The sequence below is a fragment of the Platalea leucorodia genome (assembly GCF_965183815.1).
Source record: "Platalea leucorodia genome assembly, chromosome: 7".
NCBI classification, from domain to species: Eukaryota; Metazoa; Chordata; class Aves; order Pelecaniformes; family Threskiornithidae; genus Platalea; species Platalea leucorodia.
This window is the reverse complement of record NC_138829.1, coordinates 19,838,671-19,858,290: the sequence shown is the minus strand read 5'-3', so window position 1 is coordinate 19,858,290 and position 19,620 is coordinate 19,838,671. Positions and strand designations below refer to the sequence as shown.

General features: G+C 36.0%; 1 protein-coding gene across 1 annotated transcript in view; it reads right to left on the bottom strand.

The window, feature by feature from the left end:
* The window catches only part of EFCAB11 (EF-hand calcium binding domain 11), a gene marked incomplete at both ends in the record, with an annotated part of 66,236 nt that extends 47,055 nt beyond the window's left edge, over positions 1-19,181 (bottom strand). Inside the window, 3 exons of the mRNA XM_082318858.1 lie at positions 11,431-11,504; positions 18,582-18,677; positions 19,173-19,181. Coding sequence (XP_082174984.1) covers positions 11,431-11,504; positions 18,582-18,677; positions 19,173-19,181 — 179 coding nt within the window. The remainder of the gene's footprint in view (positions 1-11,430; positions 11,505-18,581; positions 18,678-19,172) is intronic.
* Between the last annotated feature and the right edge of the window lie 439 nt (positions 19,182-19,620).

Genomic DNA, 19,620 nt, shown 5'->3' with positions numbered 1-19,620 from the left:
AACATCGACAAAGAAAGAAAAATAGGAAAAAATAGCTGTGAATTCATAGGGATGGGTGGGATGGGATGAAAGAATTAGAAATCATAGGACTTTAAGAGTCTACAAACCAAAGACCAATGGGGTGAGAAATTCCCATGAAAGATGTTTTTTGCAAAGGAAAACAGAATTTAGTGTGAATCAATTACCTTTCCTACAATTGCTACAGTACACAAACAAAGAGTGAAGAAATCCAAAGCCACAATTTCTGGTCACGTCTGAGAGAAGGAAGTCTAGAGTGGGGCAATTAAGGCCTTTTCACAGAAAGCTCTTTTCAAACAGAATAATAACACAAGAGGGTATGTTTCTCCAGGATATGTGGCAGGTAAGTACTGCGAGCGCTCAAGGATGATATTAACAATGGATCCTAAATGGCCAGCATTTTATTTGGAATATCTAAAAATTGTTCACAGTGACAGGAAATGGAATCCTCTTGACTCCACTGAATCAATGGATTGAATAGAGCTTTCTCTGTACCAGCTCCCTGGGAATTACACTGAAGTTCTGTGTGAAAGCCACATATGCTCTTTCTTATGTTTAGGAGCACTGTATCTGTAAGAGAAAAAGCAAGAAAAGGCATACAGACATACATCCACAGAAAGAGTTCGTTAAAAGAACTGGATTTGAAGTTAATAAAATCTGTTGATTCAAATCACTGACAATTCAACGCTTTGAAATTTTATCCAGAGCACATCAGTGAAGCACTCTCGATCACTGCTTTAGCTGTATTGTTCCATCACCAAACAGTCACACTAGACAATCTTTGTTGGGAGAAAAAACCACCATTTATCGCTATCTTTTTGGCATAGGACATGTCTTACCTAACATAGCCTCAGGCCTGATGCAGACTACTGACCCACGTAATGATAGTAATTCGATTCTGTCTAATGCAGAAGAATCTTTTGCTTTGGCACACTGACTTCTTTTTTACCATTCCAGTTTGTGTTCTATGACAGGTGCATACGTTTCTGAGTCTTAAGATCATTTTCCAAAAACATTAAGGATAGTCAGTTCTGTATCTCTATCTAACGCAGATATATGCCACAGGTCTTAAAACTGCGGAGGTGTTGCATTCTCAAAATGTCCTCGGCACGCAGAGAAGCATAGCTTGTTTCTCTAAGATGAAGAGAAGAACTCAGGTTCTGGAATCTACTGCCACTCATATGTTTTACTATTTTCTCAGTAGTAACTCACAAGATTTTGGGGAAAGAAATGGTATTTTGCTAAGTATTTGTATACTGCCTAGTGCAATGTGTGACCCTAGTCCTCAGTTAAGTCTCTCAAGTGCTAGTGAATATCCCGTGACTTCTGAGGTTCTTGTGCTGTAACAGAAATCATATAAGCACAGAATCATACAAAACTCTGGGTTAGAAGGGACCTCTGGAGATCACCTGGTTACATTGAAAGCAGGGCCTTAGATTAGGTTACCCAGGGCCCTGTCAAGCTGAGCATTGATTATTTCCAGGAACGGAGATTCCACGACTTCTCTGGGTAATCTATTCCAATGTTAATTCTCCTCAACAATGAAGATTTTTTTCCCATATTCAGACAGAATTTCCATCAACACAACTTGTACACGCTGCCTCTTGTCATGGTCATTGCTGTGCTCTGCTGGGGCCTTTTTTATGACCGTTGACAGCAGGCTCAATATGAGTCAGCAGTGTGCCCTGGCAGCCAAGAGGGCAAACTGCACCCTGGGGTGCATCAACACAGCATGACCAGCCGGTCAAAAGAGGTGATTGTCCTGCTGTATTCAGTGTTGGTGCGGCCTCACCTTGAATACTGTGTGCAGTTCTGGGCCTCACAATTTGAGAAGGATATGAAGGTCCTTGAATGCGTCCAGAGGAGGGGAACAAAGCTGGTCAAAGGGCTGGAAGGAATGTCCTATGAGGTACGGCTAAGGACTTCGGGCTTGTCTAGTTTGGAGAAAAGGAGGCTGAGGGGAAACCTCACGGCTCTCTACAGCTGCCTGAGGAGGGGGGGTGCTGAGCTCTCCTCCCTGGGATCCAGTGACAGGATGCGTGGGAATGGTTCAAAGCTGCACCAGGGGAGGTTTAGACTGGACACTAGGAAGCATTTCTTTACCGAGAGGGTGGTCAAACACTGAACAGGCTTCCTAGAGAGGTGGTCAATGCCCCAAGCCTGTCAGCGCTTAAGAGGCATTTGGACAATGCCCTTAACAACATGCTTTAACTTTTGGTCAGCTCTGAATTGGTCAGGCAGTTGGATTAGATGATCACTGTAGGTCCCTTCCAACTGAAATAGTCTATTCTATGCTATTGATTAAAGTAAAAAAAATCCAAACATATCTGGTTTTCAGTCTATCATCAGCATAAATCACAGATTACACTTCAAATAAAGGATGCAGTTTAATTTGCAAAAAATCTTTTATTCTTAACACTGGAGAAAAATCTACTTTTAATAAAAAGTATGCTCTGAGACAGCTTAAAGGACATTCTCCCCTTCAGAGTAGACGTTCAGCTTTTGATGAAAATGAACAAGAATTGTTGTCATCTAATGGCTGTTTAATAGTTTATTTGAAATGAGTTTGGTAGGGCCAGTCTTTTTCCCAGTTTCTATCATGCAGTGCAATTAAAAAATAATCAGCATCTGTGTAGGTAGTCCCTGTAAAGAGATCACCAAACTGAATAAATATAAGCTACTGCTAAAAGAACTGATTCACATTTGAGGCATGTTGTCAGTTGAGAAAAAAAGATATCTGTGTTGCTATTATCCCAGATGTTATTCATAATAATAAAAAAATCTTTGATATTGTGAATTTGGTCTATTTTGTAGCTGCCACATTCTAATATTTTTAATTATATATCACAGTTTTATCCCATCTGAAAGAAACTGTCTTTAAAAAAGAGCCCAAGGATATGACCAGCTAAGCACTTATTGTGGCATTAACACATTTTAATAAGTTGTATTACCATGGAGGTATTATGGTAACTGACCACGTCCATATCCCTACTCCATGGCAATGCAAAATAAAATGGATTCATGTGAACTAAGAACAGTTTGTGTTAAAACAATTTATGGTGCACTTCAAGGACCAATGAAAGAAGGCCAGTGTGAACGGCAGGAGTGCCAACTAAGAGGCATGAACCAGTGACTTATTTAAATTTGCTAACATAATTGCCAATACTTGTTTGGACATACCCTCAAAAATAGAAAAAACACAATTTTTTAATTTAAATACAAATGTAAAATAAATTACTAACTTTTAAAAATATTTAAAGATTTATTTCATGTAGTATTTTTTCCCAAATTAGAAAAAAGTATGTTGAACTATTTAGAAGGAATGAGTGTGTAAATCTGTGGCATATTGTATAACATTTGCATGCTAGGTTTTGTTCTCAAGCCTGCAAAAATTTCTATGTGTACTTATGGCAATTGTTTTAGCAGTCCCTTTCTCTTCAGATAAAGTGATACACAAAAAAGTTCAAAATTTTAAATGAATTTTCTGTAGGATTGGGAAAATAGATAGACCTAGGTCATATCTGCTAGAAATTCTATTTAAAATTTTTGTTAGGATGATTTGGTGTCAGATTTATGTATAGTGAAAGCTCCATGCTTTCATTAGATGTGAAATAGATGTATAATGGCTTACTGCTCCATAGGAACAATATGCCCAGTTCCTGCAGAATTTAGCTAGTGATGTTTTTTATTAGATAAGTGTTAGAACAAATGAATAATTTGAATTTACAGTAGTGTACTAGGTCTGGCTGCGATGGAGTTAATTTTCTTCACAGTAGCATGAATGGTGCTGTGTCCTGGATCTGTGACTAGAACAGTGTTGATAACACACCAGTGTTTTGGCTACTGCTGAGCAGTGCTTGCACAGCCTCCAGGCTTTCTTTTTCCCACTCTGTTCCCCTAGTGAGCAGGCTGGAGGTGGGCAAGAAGTTAGGAGGGGACACAGCTGGGACAGCTTACCCAAATTGACCAAAGGGATGTTCCATACCACATGAAATTTGTTTCTCATGCTGTAAAGAGACTTACGATATCACCTATTGTTGCAATAAAAGAAAGGCTGAGAGAGTTGAGGCCATTCAGCCTGGCGAAGAGAAGGCTCCAGGGAGACCTCATTGCAGCCTTGCAATATACAAAGGGCGCTTATAAGAAAGACGGAGAGAGACTTTCCACCAAGGCCTGTAGTGATAGGACAGGGGCAATAGTTTTGAAATGAAAAAGGGTAGATTTAGATTGGCTATAAGGCAGAAATTTTTTACAGCGAGGGTGATGAGACACTGGAACAGGTTGCCCAGAGAAGTTACAGATGTCCCATTGTTGGAAGTGTTCAAGATCAGGTTGGACAGGGCTTTGAACAACCTTATCTAGTGAAAGATGTCGGACCAGACGATCTTTATACGTCCCTTCCAACCCAAACCATTCTATGATTCTATGACATCATGCTCAGCAATAAAAGCTTGGGGAAAGGACAAGGAAGGAAAGGATGTTTGTGGTTATGGTGTTTATCTTCCCAAGTAACCATTAGGCGTGCTGCTTTCCAGGAAGCGGCTAAACATCTGCCTGCCCATGAGAAGTAGTGAATAAATTCCATATTCTGCTTTGCTTGCAGGCGCAGCTTTGCTTCACTTGTTAAACTGCCCTTATCTCAACCCATGAGTTTTCTTGCTCTTCTGATGCTCTCCCCTGTCCCACTGTGGGGGCAGTTAGGGAGTGACAGGGTGGGTGCTTAATTGCTGGCCAGGGTCAACCCACCACAAGCAGCAAAGTATGTTGTTAAGTACTTGGATTACAAAATTGGTAACAGAGTTATAGGTAGGAAAACCAAACCAAAACACATTATTAATATTACCCAAAAGATACATCTGCCTGTAGGTGTTAACTCAGGATTCTCTACAAAATGTTTTCAACCATACATGTTTTCTCACAAAGTATCACCAGAACCTGGGACACATATAGCCTTAACTGTGTATCGGTTCCCTGTGTAATGAATCATCAAATAGGCAATACCTTGAAAAAGAAGAACTTGTGCTACAGTACAGCTTCTCAATATAAAAATCATCCAATTTGACTCTTGTCAACACCCTGGACACCCTTAGTATTATTTTAGATTAATTATGAGGACCTCTTCTTTTTCCATTTCCTCTCATTTCTTATCTCACAAGGGTGAAACAGTTGGTATTACAAAACAGCCATTGGATTTTTGTCCACCTCACAAATGCCAGCTAAGGACAGGTAGGAGAATCTGCTAGATTATTTTTACTTTCTGTCTTCCTGGAGTGAGATACTGGTTACAGAAAAACATTCTTAACTCCAGGCCCTGCTAGGAGATAGAAAATAAAGATGCCGAGCCAGGTCCTTTACACTTTGATGTTCAGTCTGGTTTACCATCTTCTTTTACCAGTTTTAGGGCAACGGTATATTATTTGTGGGCATGGGACAAGCTTTTAACGCATGATTTGAAAAAAATAGTATATATACTGATATGCATGGGTAGAGAAAAAATGGATCTTTTCTATTAGAGATGGTTCTCAAGAGATAAGGAAAAAGACTTGTATAGGTGATGAAGTGTGATAATATGAAAGGCTGCAAGACAGTTGCTTAAGAAACAAGAACAACAAAGGAATAAACTACTGCAGGCATCACCAGAGCTGGAATGACATTGTACTGTGTACTATGTTTCCATGGCAACTAGCCATAGGAAGATGAATGTCTCATATTCACTGTGCTCTGCAGTACATGTCTATAAATCAAACTTGCATAAAAGAGCATAAGATTTCTTCCATGGGGTGGCTCTGAAAAACAGGTTATTTTCTCATTACTAGATAACTACATGAAAGAAATACGAAACAATTAGGTCATTTTTCGTATGGAAAGTACCAATATATACAAAAGTACTAATATACCTCTAGTGTGTGATCCTATCAATCTAAAGGCACAGCAGCACAAAATGCAGATCATGAATGCCGCCTTTTCTTCCTTAAGATCTGATTTATGCTTGCTAGCTTTAAAAACTGTATGAGACTTTTCTGTCCACTTTTGGTTTGTAAGACATTTTTCATCATTTGTAGGTTCACTCACATTCACATGTGATTGGTTTTCAGTTTACTTCTGTCACTATTTCCACTATCATGGTCTAAAGATTTAGCATACAAATAACCTATTTTTTCTAAACAAATGCTACAGCTAAGACAAATATTTTCTCAGCAGCGGTAATTAATAATATTGTGTAATTCAAATATGACATTCATATTCACAACAAAAAAGGAAAACAGTACTTGAAATATTTTTTAAGAATTTGAATCCCACTTTAAAAGGCAACATGTTCGCTTACAGACAGTCATTTATAATAAATAATTATTGCAAAGGACTTGTCACATTTCATATCCATGTAGCTACATGCAGAACAGCAGCATTATTATAAAGAAAGTCTTGTGTGTGCTACCCATTACAAAGAGCTCCATCATGAAAGAACATATCATCACACCATTTACCTTAGCAGGTACTTCTGCAACTCTTGTGTCAAGAATGTTGAGTTTTTATGGTACGATGGCATTTTAATCAGGTGCACACCGGGTCCATGATAAGCACTTGAGCATTTTGTTCAATATAACTGCAATATTACCTCAGAAACAATAAATGTTACGCTACTGTTCAGGCAACATTATGGTCAGTTAATACAATCAAATATAAACTGAAAACTCACCCACATTTTGCAAACTTTAGCAAGAGCTAAGTGCAGTATATTACTGACATTTGTAAGAAAACAATCCCTCAGGGGAAAGAACATCTGTATTAAATATTATTTTAGCAGTATGAGATGAAAATATATTTATGTTTGGTCCTATTCCCATGGAATTAAAAAAAAAACACCCACTTACTATACTTAGAAACACTACTGAATGAGGTACCTTTTTTCTTTCATAAAATAGAGCATTTAACAACACCACTCCATCCTGAAGCTCTATTACCAATTCAAGTTAATTCACTACATCTTTACACATTTATAAAAGAATATACAATGTTAAAGTAAAGCAGAGATATTAACTGTATGTTTCATAGCCCTGTATTCCAGTAAATACAGCACAGCCATTGCTAATAACAGGTCACAAACTCTGTACTGAGTTTGCAGGGTCTGAGGACTGAGGCTTGTCAGACTTTGTCTGAACTTGCTTGACCTGCCTGGAGATTTTACTTGCTTTATCTATAACAGCAGTTCTTTTAAGGACCAGGTGGCTATGTCTCAATTGTTCTTCTTACCTGTATACAGTATAAACACAGCTTTCTACAGACAGTAGTAACACAAATTTCTTCTATGTAAAATGAAATATTTATGAGTTTAAGATAAATTCCTGGAGGTATTTAAAAGACGTGTATATGTGGTGCTTAGGGACATGGATTAGTGGTGGACTTGGCAGTGCTAGGTTAACGGTTGGACTTGATGATCTTAAAGGTCTTTTCCAACCTAGATGATTCTATGATGCTATGACGATGATGTAGAGAAATATAGACTTGGCATAATAGCAAAGGCCTTCAGATGTAAAGACACAGCATATAGAGGAGTACAGGCATGGAATGTTAAGATACAGGGCACAAGCTAACCCTGGAGGACCAAGTCTATAAACAACTCAGCAACGGTCAGTTAAAGAAATGCAGACACGGGAGCTGGACAAAAGTGGTTTTACGGATGACAAAGAGAGCAAAGAACAAGTATCTAAAATATGTGATATGTGCCATATGTAGTAAATTTGGATGCAATCTGGGCTTGCAGACTAATGAAGAAAGAGGAAGGTGTAAACTGTGTTAGAAAACATAAAAATGACCCAAAGTGGATGCTAGAGTGAGAGAGAAGAAAACATCAATAGGAGTATCATACTCCTTCTGGTGAAGAAGTCAGGATAACGGCAATTCACCCTACCATGCCTGCCTTGAACCTGTCAACCTCAGGACTGAGAGGGACAGCGGAAGACTGAGAATAACAACAGAAAAAGGGGTAGATGTTAGGAGGTGTATAAAATATTTAACTGCATTGAGACTTTTTATAGCATAGTATTCTTTATTTTATTTTTCTTTTTTTGCAATTATTAAATCTGTACTAATACTAATTCTTTGACTAGACTGTTAAGATGTCAGCATATAGTAAAAATACATATTGGCTTTATGTATCAGGTGTGTCTCCTTTGTAGCCATAAAAAGATTTTGAACATAACAGTTGTTTACAGGTAGGTTAGAAAAATAATCCATTATAATTTAGCTTCTTGCTATATTATTTTACACATTTTAAGACTATTTTAATATTAGTAAAATATATGAATGATAAATACAAGAATTCCATTTTCAAGCCTCAAGTTTGTTAAAATCAGTTCAACATGTATGGATGCCTCATTATGAGCATTTTGCACACCTACAAATCAAGTCTACTTGATCTGAAAGCTAAATTACTTTGGTGGGGCCATTCATTCTTAATGTACATCAATTACTGATAGTCTTCCTTCTTTGTGTTCTACATAGCTTGAATACACTTGTTTTCATTTTTACGTCTAAGAATATGTTGAGAATTACACTCTATAGCAGAAAATAATTCCCTGCTCTGTATGGTAAGTAGAGAAGCTAAATATTATGTTTGTGCCTTTAACTTTTTTTCCTACTTCCCTTTCCTTTTAGCCTTTGTGACACTAATCACAGACTTAGCTTATTCTCTAACATCTTACTTCATTTAAAGTATAAGAAAATAATACACGCAACCTTCCAAATTAAAGGAACCCACCAGTACCTGACATGGTTTAGAGATAGCATTTCCACCAAAGTGAAAATTTTGTAAATAAACATAAAAACCCCTTTTCATATAACAATTTCACAAAGCTCTGAAATATACCAATTAAAGATTTTTTTCCTTGTCTCAATATGTCACTATGGTTTTTTTAAGATTTGGAATGCTCTTTTGAGTTGAATCTCCCAGTCTTCCCTGGTGATTGTACTATGGTTAAAATCACAGTGATCACAGTATACAAACTGCATTCCTTCCAGATGAAATTAAGCTGAAAGATGTGCTCCCAGCATGCACCCAAAGCACTCCACCTTCTAGAGATCATTCAGTCTGTTGACCAGACTAGAATTAGTCCAAGTAACTCCCTCAATGAATGTCATACAGATACTGGGTCCACAGCATAAATTTCTTGCTCTACAGACCTGATCCCTATGTGCTGTATTAATAGCTAACATACACATAGTTTTAGAACTCACACTTGATCAGAGTCATCACACCTAAAGATGCTAAACATCTTACATGTATATGTATTGTAAATTATTTTACTTAACACAAAACAAATATTTTAAAACTATGTTCAGTCCCAAAACTTAATTTTGATCTCCGTACTAAAAGGAGGGAAGAACAAGAAACTTATCTACAAATATGAAATTATATACGCTCTGTTTGCTTTAGCAATCCATTGTAATACAGATTTTGTGCCAGAAATACATTGAAGCTTCTGACAAATATCTATGTCCAAAATATTTCCTCTGGCTTTCTTTTCATACAGTTTTAATCTAATTGTACAGCTCAATTTAGGACAAAAGTCTTAGCTCTGTTTCCCTACATAAAGTTCAACATACATACCAAGAGTTAAAAGGAATATCCAAAAAGAATGTGTACCTCGAAGAGGATTTAGGACTCTGATTTCAAATTACAATTCTGAAGAGTTCCATGCAGATTTGGCCTGTTCAGTCCTAAAGAAATCTGTATTACTCAATACTATTGTGCAAGAAGGGTAGACATGGTGCTCGAGGACACGGTTTAGCGGTGGACTTGGCAGTGCTAGGTTAACGGTTGGACTCGATGATCTTAAGGGTCTTTTCCAACCTTAATGATTCTATGATTCTATGATTCTAATTTCTTTCAAGAGTAGCCAAAGAAACATGCAAACTTTTTGAAAAAGAAACTTTTCTATGTTTCTCTTCAGGTTCCATACCTCATTCATAAATATGCAATCACAAGTTTCATTTGCCAGGCTGTGATTACATACTAATATGCTAGCACTACAGCTGCTGTTGATCGTGACATCTCTTCTTTATTAGACACATGGTATACTGTAACATTTGGTTGAACTTTCCTTCATTTATTAAATTCATCATGATTGTAATTTAAATTTGAAATTGAAGAGTTTCATTGACAGAAAGATGGGCCAAAAGTTTTCAGAACTATTTTACAACATGAAGCTAAGTCTGAATTTATCGGACAATTTTTCAAATGAGAAAGATAATGAAAAAATATATGTAAAAATGCAAAATAAAACAATATGAACTGCAACTGTATATGCTTTTCTGACCTAAAAAGCATTAATATTCAAGAAGAACATTTTAATCACTGGACAGAAAAATGGGACTTTAGGCCCTTCATAGAAGTCCTTAAAATATTTTAGAAGGATAACACCTCAAGCTATTCTACCTACATTTTCCTATTCATTTCTGGACAATATATCAAAAAGTGATAGTAAAATCACTTGGGCATCAAGAAAAATATACCACATAACTTTTCAAACCTTCTTAAAATAATTACTCTCCCCCAAATAAGTTACATCTTTAGTGCAAAAACACAAGAGTACCATCTAAGACTTTAGTCACTCTAAACTTTGATTTTGTTATTGTATGCCAGTGGCTTGAAAGATGCACAGATCAGTTCCTGTTCTGCTATAATGCTTTATACCATGACTCCAGATAACTGCAAAAAAGAAAAACAACCCAAAATCTAACACCACCTTTTAAAGATGGTGCTCAGCAAGCTACCTGATGCCATGTCTTCTAAAGTGAAAGACTTCTCTCATGACTGAGGTACTTCCAAACAAATCATTCACATCACAAAAGGGAAGTTTTACAATTTGCAGTGTATTATTTTCCAAAACATTTTTAAAATAATGTTTACTGGCAACTGCAGAGGTAAGATTAATTTTTTATGATCTGCAAATTACTCTCAAAATTTTATCCTTTCATTTCTGAGCCAATCTCACCTTGCAAGAAATCTCAACACTACTGCCTCGCAATATGTGCTACAGTTTAACCGAATTTTTCAAGAGACAGCTCTTGAATGCAGATTCCCTGATTACAGGAGGAAAATGTAAAAGTAAATAATTTTAGGCTGCTTAAGAAACAGTACAGACAACAAATTACTTTCTGTATCTGGTAATACTTATTTTAATTATACTTATTATTTTTATTATTTCTATTTATACAATTTATATTAATTATTTTATTATTTACACATATTATTTATATTTATAATATTTGTTATTAAAGGCACTGAAACAGTAATGTGCTGAATGTGCTGTATCTTCAGTTGCATGATAAAATCTAATGATTTCAATTAACTGAAATATATACAACAAAAAGCCTCCTATCCAGGAATAAGGATCTCTCTGTTAATCGTACCTGAAGGCTTCAACTATGATTCTTTCAGGTAACTTAGGAGAAACGGAATTGAAGGCTTTCTTGAAGTCTTCTATCTTTTAAATCAAGATTAGGCAAGAGAAAAATAAGATCAATTAAGGGTTTTTTTTAAACTACTTAATACAATCATGTTTGCATGTGAGATAACTCACATTTCTGAAATTCTTATACACTCTAAGTATTCGCAACATATTTTAGGATGGCTACACTATATAGACAAACAGTCTAAGAAAGATTTTATACTGACAATTCCTTTTTGCCACTGTGAACCCTGTTCAAAAGTACTGTGCCTACAACATCTACAACTCTCTTATTTAAGTTTTAATTTTGAAAGTAGACATTTTGAATTGAAAATTTCAGATTTGTAAAACTTTGAAAATAGAGATGCTAAAATATGCAAAATTACATTTCAAATCTATCATTTTCATTGAAATCCTAGTTACTCTGAGCATTGTGTTTCAAAAATATTCTTTCATAAAAAATTTCTCCTTCAGTTTAATCCTGCTGCAGACTTAAGATCCTGAATACATTATATCAGAGTAATATCACCTGATCAATCACTTAGGTTATGAATTCACTTCCAGATCCAACTGGAAAACAAAGCATCTCAAATAGGGCTATCGCAGATTGTGTGCAGCAGATAGCAAGACAAACAAAAGTACAGTGCCTGAAACAGTTAAGTCCTTTGAAATAACTCACTAAAAATAACACTTCAAAAGCTACTTTTGGTTCATGGCAAAAAGCTGAGTGGATGCTTATCTGATCATCCCAACATCTAATCTGCCATATGTTTCACTTTCCCTCTTTTCAAGGACCATAGTCCTATCTCAGGTCAGGAAAAAAAAGGCAAAGGATCATCTGAATGTCCATCAGCTCAGAGGCTCCTGATGAAGTTTTCCTTTTTTCAATTTGGTGATGGGAGATCCTCTGCTATCTAGCAGGAACGAAAAAGAATCATCACATCTACTTCCCAACAAGAACGAGAAAAAAATCCTTGTTTTGGTTTCCCTTCCTTGGTCTATCATGAGAAGTAAAAAAGATCTACAGCCATCACCAGGGACAGAAATCCATAAAATATGTGGCATAAATAAGTGAGTGGAGATATATGAGTAACAAAGAAATAATGAGAGGTAGTAAGAGCAAGTAGCTAGGGTGAATGGCTAGAGATTTCTTTTAACAGCTGGAGGAGCTCATAGCATAACAGACAATCCAGAGCTGCCATCTAGAACGCCGCAGCCTACTGACCCTGACTTCACTGATAGTAATATCATAATGATCTTTGTTGCTCTGGTACTGTTTTACTTAGCTTTGCAGCATCCAGGACACCTCGTCTTAACTTCTTTTTGTTTCCTTCAGGTGTTCTGTTTTGCTTAATTGTTTTAGAATTAAATTAATACTCCAAATACTTAGGAGAAAAAACCTACCTTTCACTTCAAAAGCTGTAAATATGTGCCTTGTTTCATTACTGTATAACTGCAGCCTTCTTTGCGCTCATGAGATTTAAAAATTTTTCAAATAGCAGACCTAGAAAAATGTAAAATACAAATAAATCTCCCTGCAAAAAGTCAGCTTTATTTTTCTCCTTAAAATATGTATGACTGTGGTCTAAAAGTTATGAATAATTTTAACTACATAAATAAAAAAATAAAACTGAAATAATAGTCTTCAAAGTTAGATCATGATCATGCAAACATTTCAATATTGTTTAAATTTTTCCATATATTTTCTATACTTGAGTATAATGCTCCTGTTTACTTCTACTTTTTTCTTCTTGTTACCTGCCATCTCATGTTTCTTTGCACTGGAGAGAAACATGGACTTTTCTAAGTCAATAGCACTTGCACGCCATGGATAAAGATCCATGCTGCATAAACAATCTATCTGGCATCATTCCCAGCAGTGAGAGAACTCTGAAATAATCTATAACCTCAGATATAGATTCCTATGAAATTCATAATAAAATTGAATGTAAAACTGGATTGGTTATTCTTCCCGTATACTATATGAAAGTCTTTACTTGTACATTTATCATATCCTTTTAATGAACTGAAAATGAAAGAAATTGAAATGCAAACCTAGTTTGTAAGTCCTTAATTGACCATTTCTTCTAAAATCAAAGTAAAACATAAAAATTAAGAAACAAAAATCTGCCCCTCAAAACTTCAGGCCTCCCCATGAAATATGCAAATCCTTGATATAAAAATTCTGCAGATACATATATTTTTGCAAAAAAATCCCACTTCAGCTCAATATTTAAACAGACAAGTATTCCTTTCTCGTAACTTTCTAATAGATGCACTATGCTCATTTTAAACAATATAATTTTCTTTAGAAGGCAACATGACTGTATCCTGCAGGAATTTTTCTTTATCAAATAACATAACAAAAGCTCTGCACTTCTCTTTCTTTTGATTCATTCATATCCTATTCTTTCTGCAGTGGTTCAAAAGCACACAACTCCTTCAGCTCCACCTGCTGTCGCAATTCAAATCTTAAACTCCAAGCTTACAGATTTCCAGTGTTTCTTTCCTTATTTCTTCTTGAAAAATCACATATTAAGAACTGTTACAGTCTCAGTTTCCAGGATTACAAAGCCTTGCTGCTTTCAACTGCTAGCTTCTGTACATGCACAATTTCTTTAATAACAGAGGTTGCCTAAACATACTGAACTTGCCTGCATGAACAGCTTTCCTTTCAATTGGATAACTATGGAAGTGAAACCATAAAAAGCAATATAAGCTTTCCATCCATTTATTTTTTCTCTTTCAGAGTAACATACAAACCCAGAAAATTATAGTATACAATTTTCCTTTTATAGAATGACTCCTATAATAGAGTGCCGCCTATTCATTGATCTTGAGACTTGGCAATTTATGTGCTACTAGAACAGGCTGTAAAGCTACATCAACACACAAAAAGGTCATCTTAAAAAAATACTCAAGCCAATTAGGTATTAACAAATCCGTAATCTATCTTTATATATTAGTTCACTATTTTTGGTTCAGGCATTCATATGCGGTTTTTCTCTTGAAAAAAACCTGAGTAAAATCTTTATTCTGTATTTGTTGCTTAAACTAAAGACTTACTTGTAAGGGTGTGGTTTAATGAACATGGGTTTTGGCATCAGTGCTAGAATAAACCGAACCAGCCTCCGCGATGCCCTTCAAATGTATTGATACAAACACTTGTGGGACCAAGTGGCGAAAGGGATGGGGGAACTTACTGATAAAAGCAACCACATTTTTTGCTACTTCATTTTTTTATATGAATCATTTCTCCAATAAGACTTGCCACACAACCCCACAAACAGATGTATGGGCACAATTGATAAGGTCAAAGACGAGAAAAAGAAACAGAACTATATAACTGGGAGGGTTCTTACAGAAAGAGATATTTATTGAACTGTGATGTAAGACTCCAGTATTTGCCCAAGTAAACAGTGGAACAGCATCAAAAAACTAATTTGTTATTTCCTTTAAACAATGAAAGAACTTTCTGTTTCAGATTGGAGACCAACTATTTCCTGAATCCCAGTTTGATCAAAATTCATTTGGTAAATCTCTCTAAAATAAAAACTTTAATAAAAACGTAAAGAATAAAAAAAAAGAGAAGGAAATGAAAAAACCTGTTTGCATCATCCAGCTTCTACAACTATCCTGAAACCAATCCACTACTGTCTCATTTTATGTGCTGTGTATCTCCTTGGCTGTCTTTCAATAGGATCGTACCTCACAATTTTATTTGATAGCAACACAGGACTGACACTTAGAGGTTGATTAGCGTGTTACCAAGATTCACTAATACTCACTAATATTAGTGTATTACCAAGATTCATTATAGTACAAAAGCAAAAAGCTACACGACATGATAAAAACAAAAAAATTGACTTTTGAGAACTGAATTAGGAGGTGACCAAGAGATCACTGGAAAAGATCTTTGAACAATGCAAGGAACAGAAAGGGAGTGTATAGTCAAGAAAGCAGAGAGGTCCATTTTGGGCTATATTTATACTGCTTTTTAGCGTGACTGAGTGCTCATGAGTCCAAATTCTTGCATATATGTTATTAGAATAGAAGACTACACATAGTTGCAGCACTGAGACAACTCACATGGGAGGAGACATGTTAGCAGCTTCTACTGCAACCTAAGCATACTGGAGAATGGGCAAGCCAAACATGCCGTGACCTAAGACTATATATTCCATTTGGCCTGCAACACTTTTCACATACATAGACTGTGTCAGGCATACAAATAGACTAGGGAGTCCTTTTTAGAAAGCTTTGATTAGATGTGCCAGAAGAGCAGCTGGAGGCTGTAAGCAGCCCTGAGCTCAGAGTGCCCTCTGTACTCTGGATGTCAGGGTGCCCTGCTGCTGGCATCTTGTTCAGCAGCAGATGTTGACCTGCCGGTGTCCTGATGCGAAGGTACAGAGCTGGGTCAGGGAAAACACTGGACATTCTGGGGGCCCTGGCCTCCTAGGCACTGTGTAGAGAGTGCTTTTAGTTAGATCTAAATGTAACAGTACCAAGAATGAAACTTCAGCTGGGAAAACAACATACTTTCATGACTACTACTCCTGCAGTACCTTTCTCATTTGAAACACTTAACACCTGAATGTGCAGTTAGCCAGCTGAATGGTTGTTGAAATATGAGAGCATTCTAGATCAGTTCAAATAATTTTGGGGGACAGAGGATCACTGAACCAAAATTTCAGAGAAAAAAGGTATAAGTCCCACAAACATGATTCCCACAATGCTGCTAGTTCCCAGAAATGATGATTTTTAATATGTTAATATATCAAATATACATACAATATCAGTCCAACAATCAGGTTAATCTCTTTCTATTTTCATGGTTTCCTAGTTATTTGTCTCAGAAGGCTTAATTTTAAACAGTAGTAAGTTCAGAATCTCTATGAATAACCACACAAAAATAAAATTTTATAAAAAATAATATGGAATTGTTACAACAAATTATTCTGAAAAAGCAAGTGGAGTAGGAATGCGATTCAAATTCATAGGGCCCACCTTCTCCAGTAAAGAGTTCGTTAATGACACCTAGTGGGTAAAGTTAGTATTACTTTTAATTTATAGAATAAATGAAAACACGACCAAAAAAACTATGCAGCAACAATTTACTAAAAATGCAGTTGCCTGATTGCAGTTGATGATGCTAAGTAATTGCCATTTCTACTGAAAAAAATATTGTAGTATGTAGTGTAGCTGAGGAAGCAGTTTCACCTTAACTTAAGAAGTAACGTGTGCACACCATTCCCTATTTCTCGGAAAAGCTCTTGAAAGTACTTTGCTTGCCAGGGCTGTTCTTAGTGACTTCCAAAGACATACAAGGGCTGTTAGCACCGTCTCTGATTTTAATCATTTTGACAACAAAGTAAAATGCACAATAATATGCTCAAGAACAGAATCTTGACGATCAACCTTTAGGATTGTAAGTTCTGTGTTTGGTTCCTATCTGGCGCACAGAGAAAGTTGTTTCTCAGAACTAGATTAAAAGCTACCAAAATGTTGAAAGGAACATTTACAAGGCCTAGCCATCAGCCAAAGCAAAAGGTGCGGCTGTGCCATAAACCATAGTTAACGCGTGTCAGCAAAAGCCGCAAAGAAAAGTATCTGTCTAACCAGGGATCTTTTAGTACTTCACAATGAGCAGTCATTGGGTAAAGAGCAACAGTTGCTGGAACGGGGCCCACTTAAGGAGCTAGCAAAACCACTAGAGGACAGAATCACTCCTGGAACAAACATTTTTAATTAATTTTTGTGCAGCTGCACAGACAAAATGGTCTACAGCCAGGTGGTCGCAGCACTGCCTAGAGACACAGCAGGTGTGACTTGGCAGCTTTTCAGGAAGAAATAACTAAACCTCCACCTTCTTTCTTCCCCGGAGTCCTCCACTTCTATTCTCTTTCCAAGAAGGAGCCATCAGTGACATGCACAGCACCTGCTCTTGTCTGAATGCCTTAAGCATGTTTTGAGTACTCCTACTGGAAGAAACATTCTGGGAATTTAACAGAACAGCTAATTTTTACATGAAGGTAAAAACAGATAGGAGAAGGTTGATAAGGGGCAGCTGACCATTTTCAGATTCATAATTCAGCAGTTAAGACTCACTTTGGAAGTCTAAATTTTTTTTAGATCTGGCCCTAGCTCACCGAGAAAATGTTCACCCACAGCTGAAATCTATGAGATGACTACTTTCACAGTTTAATAAAACATTTCTGTGTTTTTCACTTTGAATTATCATAGACAAAATTTTGTTTATGACCTTGTTAAGACTATTTTCCTAAAATATGTATTTAAGGAAAAAAAAAAACAAAAAAACCAAACTAGTCCCAAGTGGTCCTTGGGGAAGAAGATTGCTCAAACTGGAGAAGAAAGATGAATCATAACTTCTATGCTAACCATACTTTATAGTATATTGGTCAAGCTTGTATCGACATGCCATGAGAAAGACAAACTCACAGACACATATGCATTTATTCTGAAATCTTGCATATGTGTTCTTCTTTTGAGATCACTTGCAATACTAGAGTAGAAACATAACCTCCAGAACTACATCAAGCCATACAATTTATCCTGTATCTTCCTGTGAGTATGCAACACATGATTTCTCTCAACAAACCTTTCTTTTGTTAAGATTTTCATGCAACTATAGATTTATATTAGAGAAGTCAAGACTGAAAATGCCCAACTGTTACTTAAAACCAAAAATAGCTATATTTTTGAGAATATATATTTATTATTAGGACATGTGGTAGTTTCACATCTACTGAAACCACTGAGTAAAGAAATGGAGTGTACCACTAATAAAAACCAGTAATTGATCAATAACAAGCTCAGTAAGTTACTTATTTCATATATCTTGCACACATATGAAATACAATGCATCCTTTTGCTCATCACAGTCTACAGTAGAAAAGGTAGAGGTTTGATTATTTTCTTTTGAAATAAATACCTGCAGATAAAAAAATTACTTTAAAAATCTTTAGGTATTTTTGTTTACCATACCTACAGTAATCCACTCCAATTAGTGCAGACCAGTCAGTACACAGAGTTCTCAAGAGTGAGACATCTATATAAGCTGGATCTTCAGAACGTGAATGAAAAAATATATACCTTTGTGGGTTTATAATGAAACAACATTACTACAGCAGCTTTAAATTCCTCTCTGCTTAAATAGCCTTTGTTATCTTCATCATACGCTTCAAAAACCTAGAGAAAGAAAGTGATTTGCATTAAAAAACAATAAACCTGACCCAATATTTTTCACTTTGAATAACTGCTATGGGAAGAATAAAATAGGCCCTTGCTGAATAAACTATACTATTTAAAAAACTATTGAAGATTGGTCACATCTCTGTCAGAACTCTGTTCATCTACTCTGGTACAGTAGATGAAAATGAACTGAGTCAATTTAATTTTAAATTTTTGTTAAGTTAAAAGTAAAGTTTTCCTAATTCTACATTTTATGTGCTTATTATGAATAGGCTTTTTGCAAACGTAGAATATGTGTTACAGACTTCTAGAAACCAAATTACATTAAATTGGTTTCTGCAAGACCTTGAATTTTTTCTTGAAAAATGCCAGGCATCTTTAATTCTCTCAGTTAAGACACTATATAGACAGGAACCATGAGGAGAGAGTGGAATGTAAGCATAGGCAGAAGCCATCAAATTTTCTGAATTTCTACTTTTAGAAAACAAATACTGTTTCCATAGTCTATACTTAGACAAAAACATGTAACTCTCCTAAGAGCTTTTCTCACAGAAGAAGGGTTTTTCTCACAGCAAGGGTTGATAATGTAACATTTAATCTCATAGAAGTGACGAGCGTATCTACAGATCATTTCAGGAGGAAGCATTACATGCAACTCTGCAGAAAAGTACTAATAAAATTACACAAACAAATTGGAATTTCATTAATGTTTCTCTAGGTGTAGCTTGCTGATTTTATTGCATGATGATATAAGACACATCATTTGTTAACGGCAGTCATAAGCTTGTAATAAATTAGAGTAATGAGAACCAAATGCTAAGACAGTTCACTTTGGTAGACAGAGCAAGCTTTGATGTAGTCCGTGCTCTTACTTTGATTAATTTTACACCTGTTTTCCTCCCACTCCCTTCTTGAAGTCACCATGCAGTTATCTCATTAG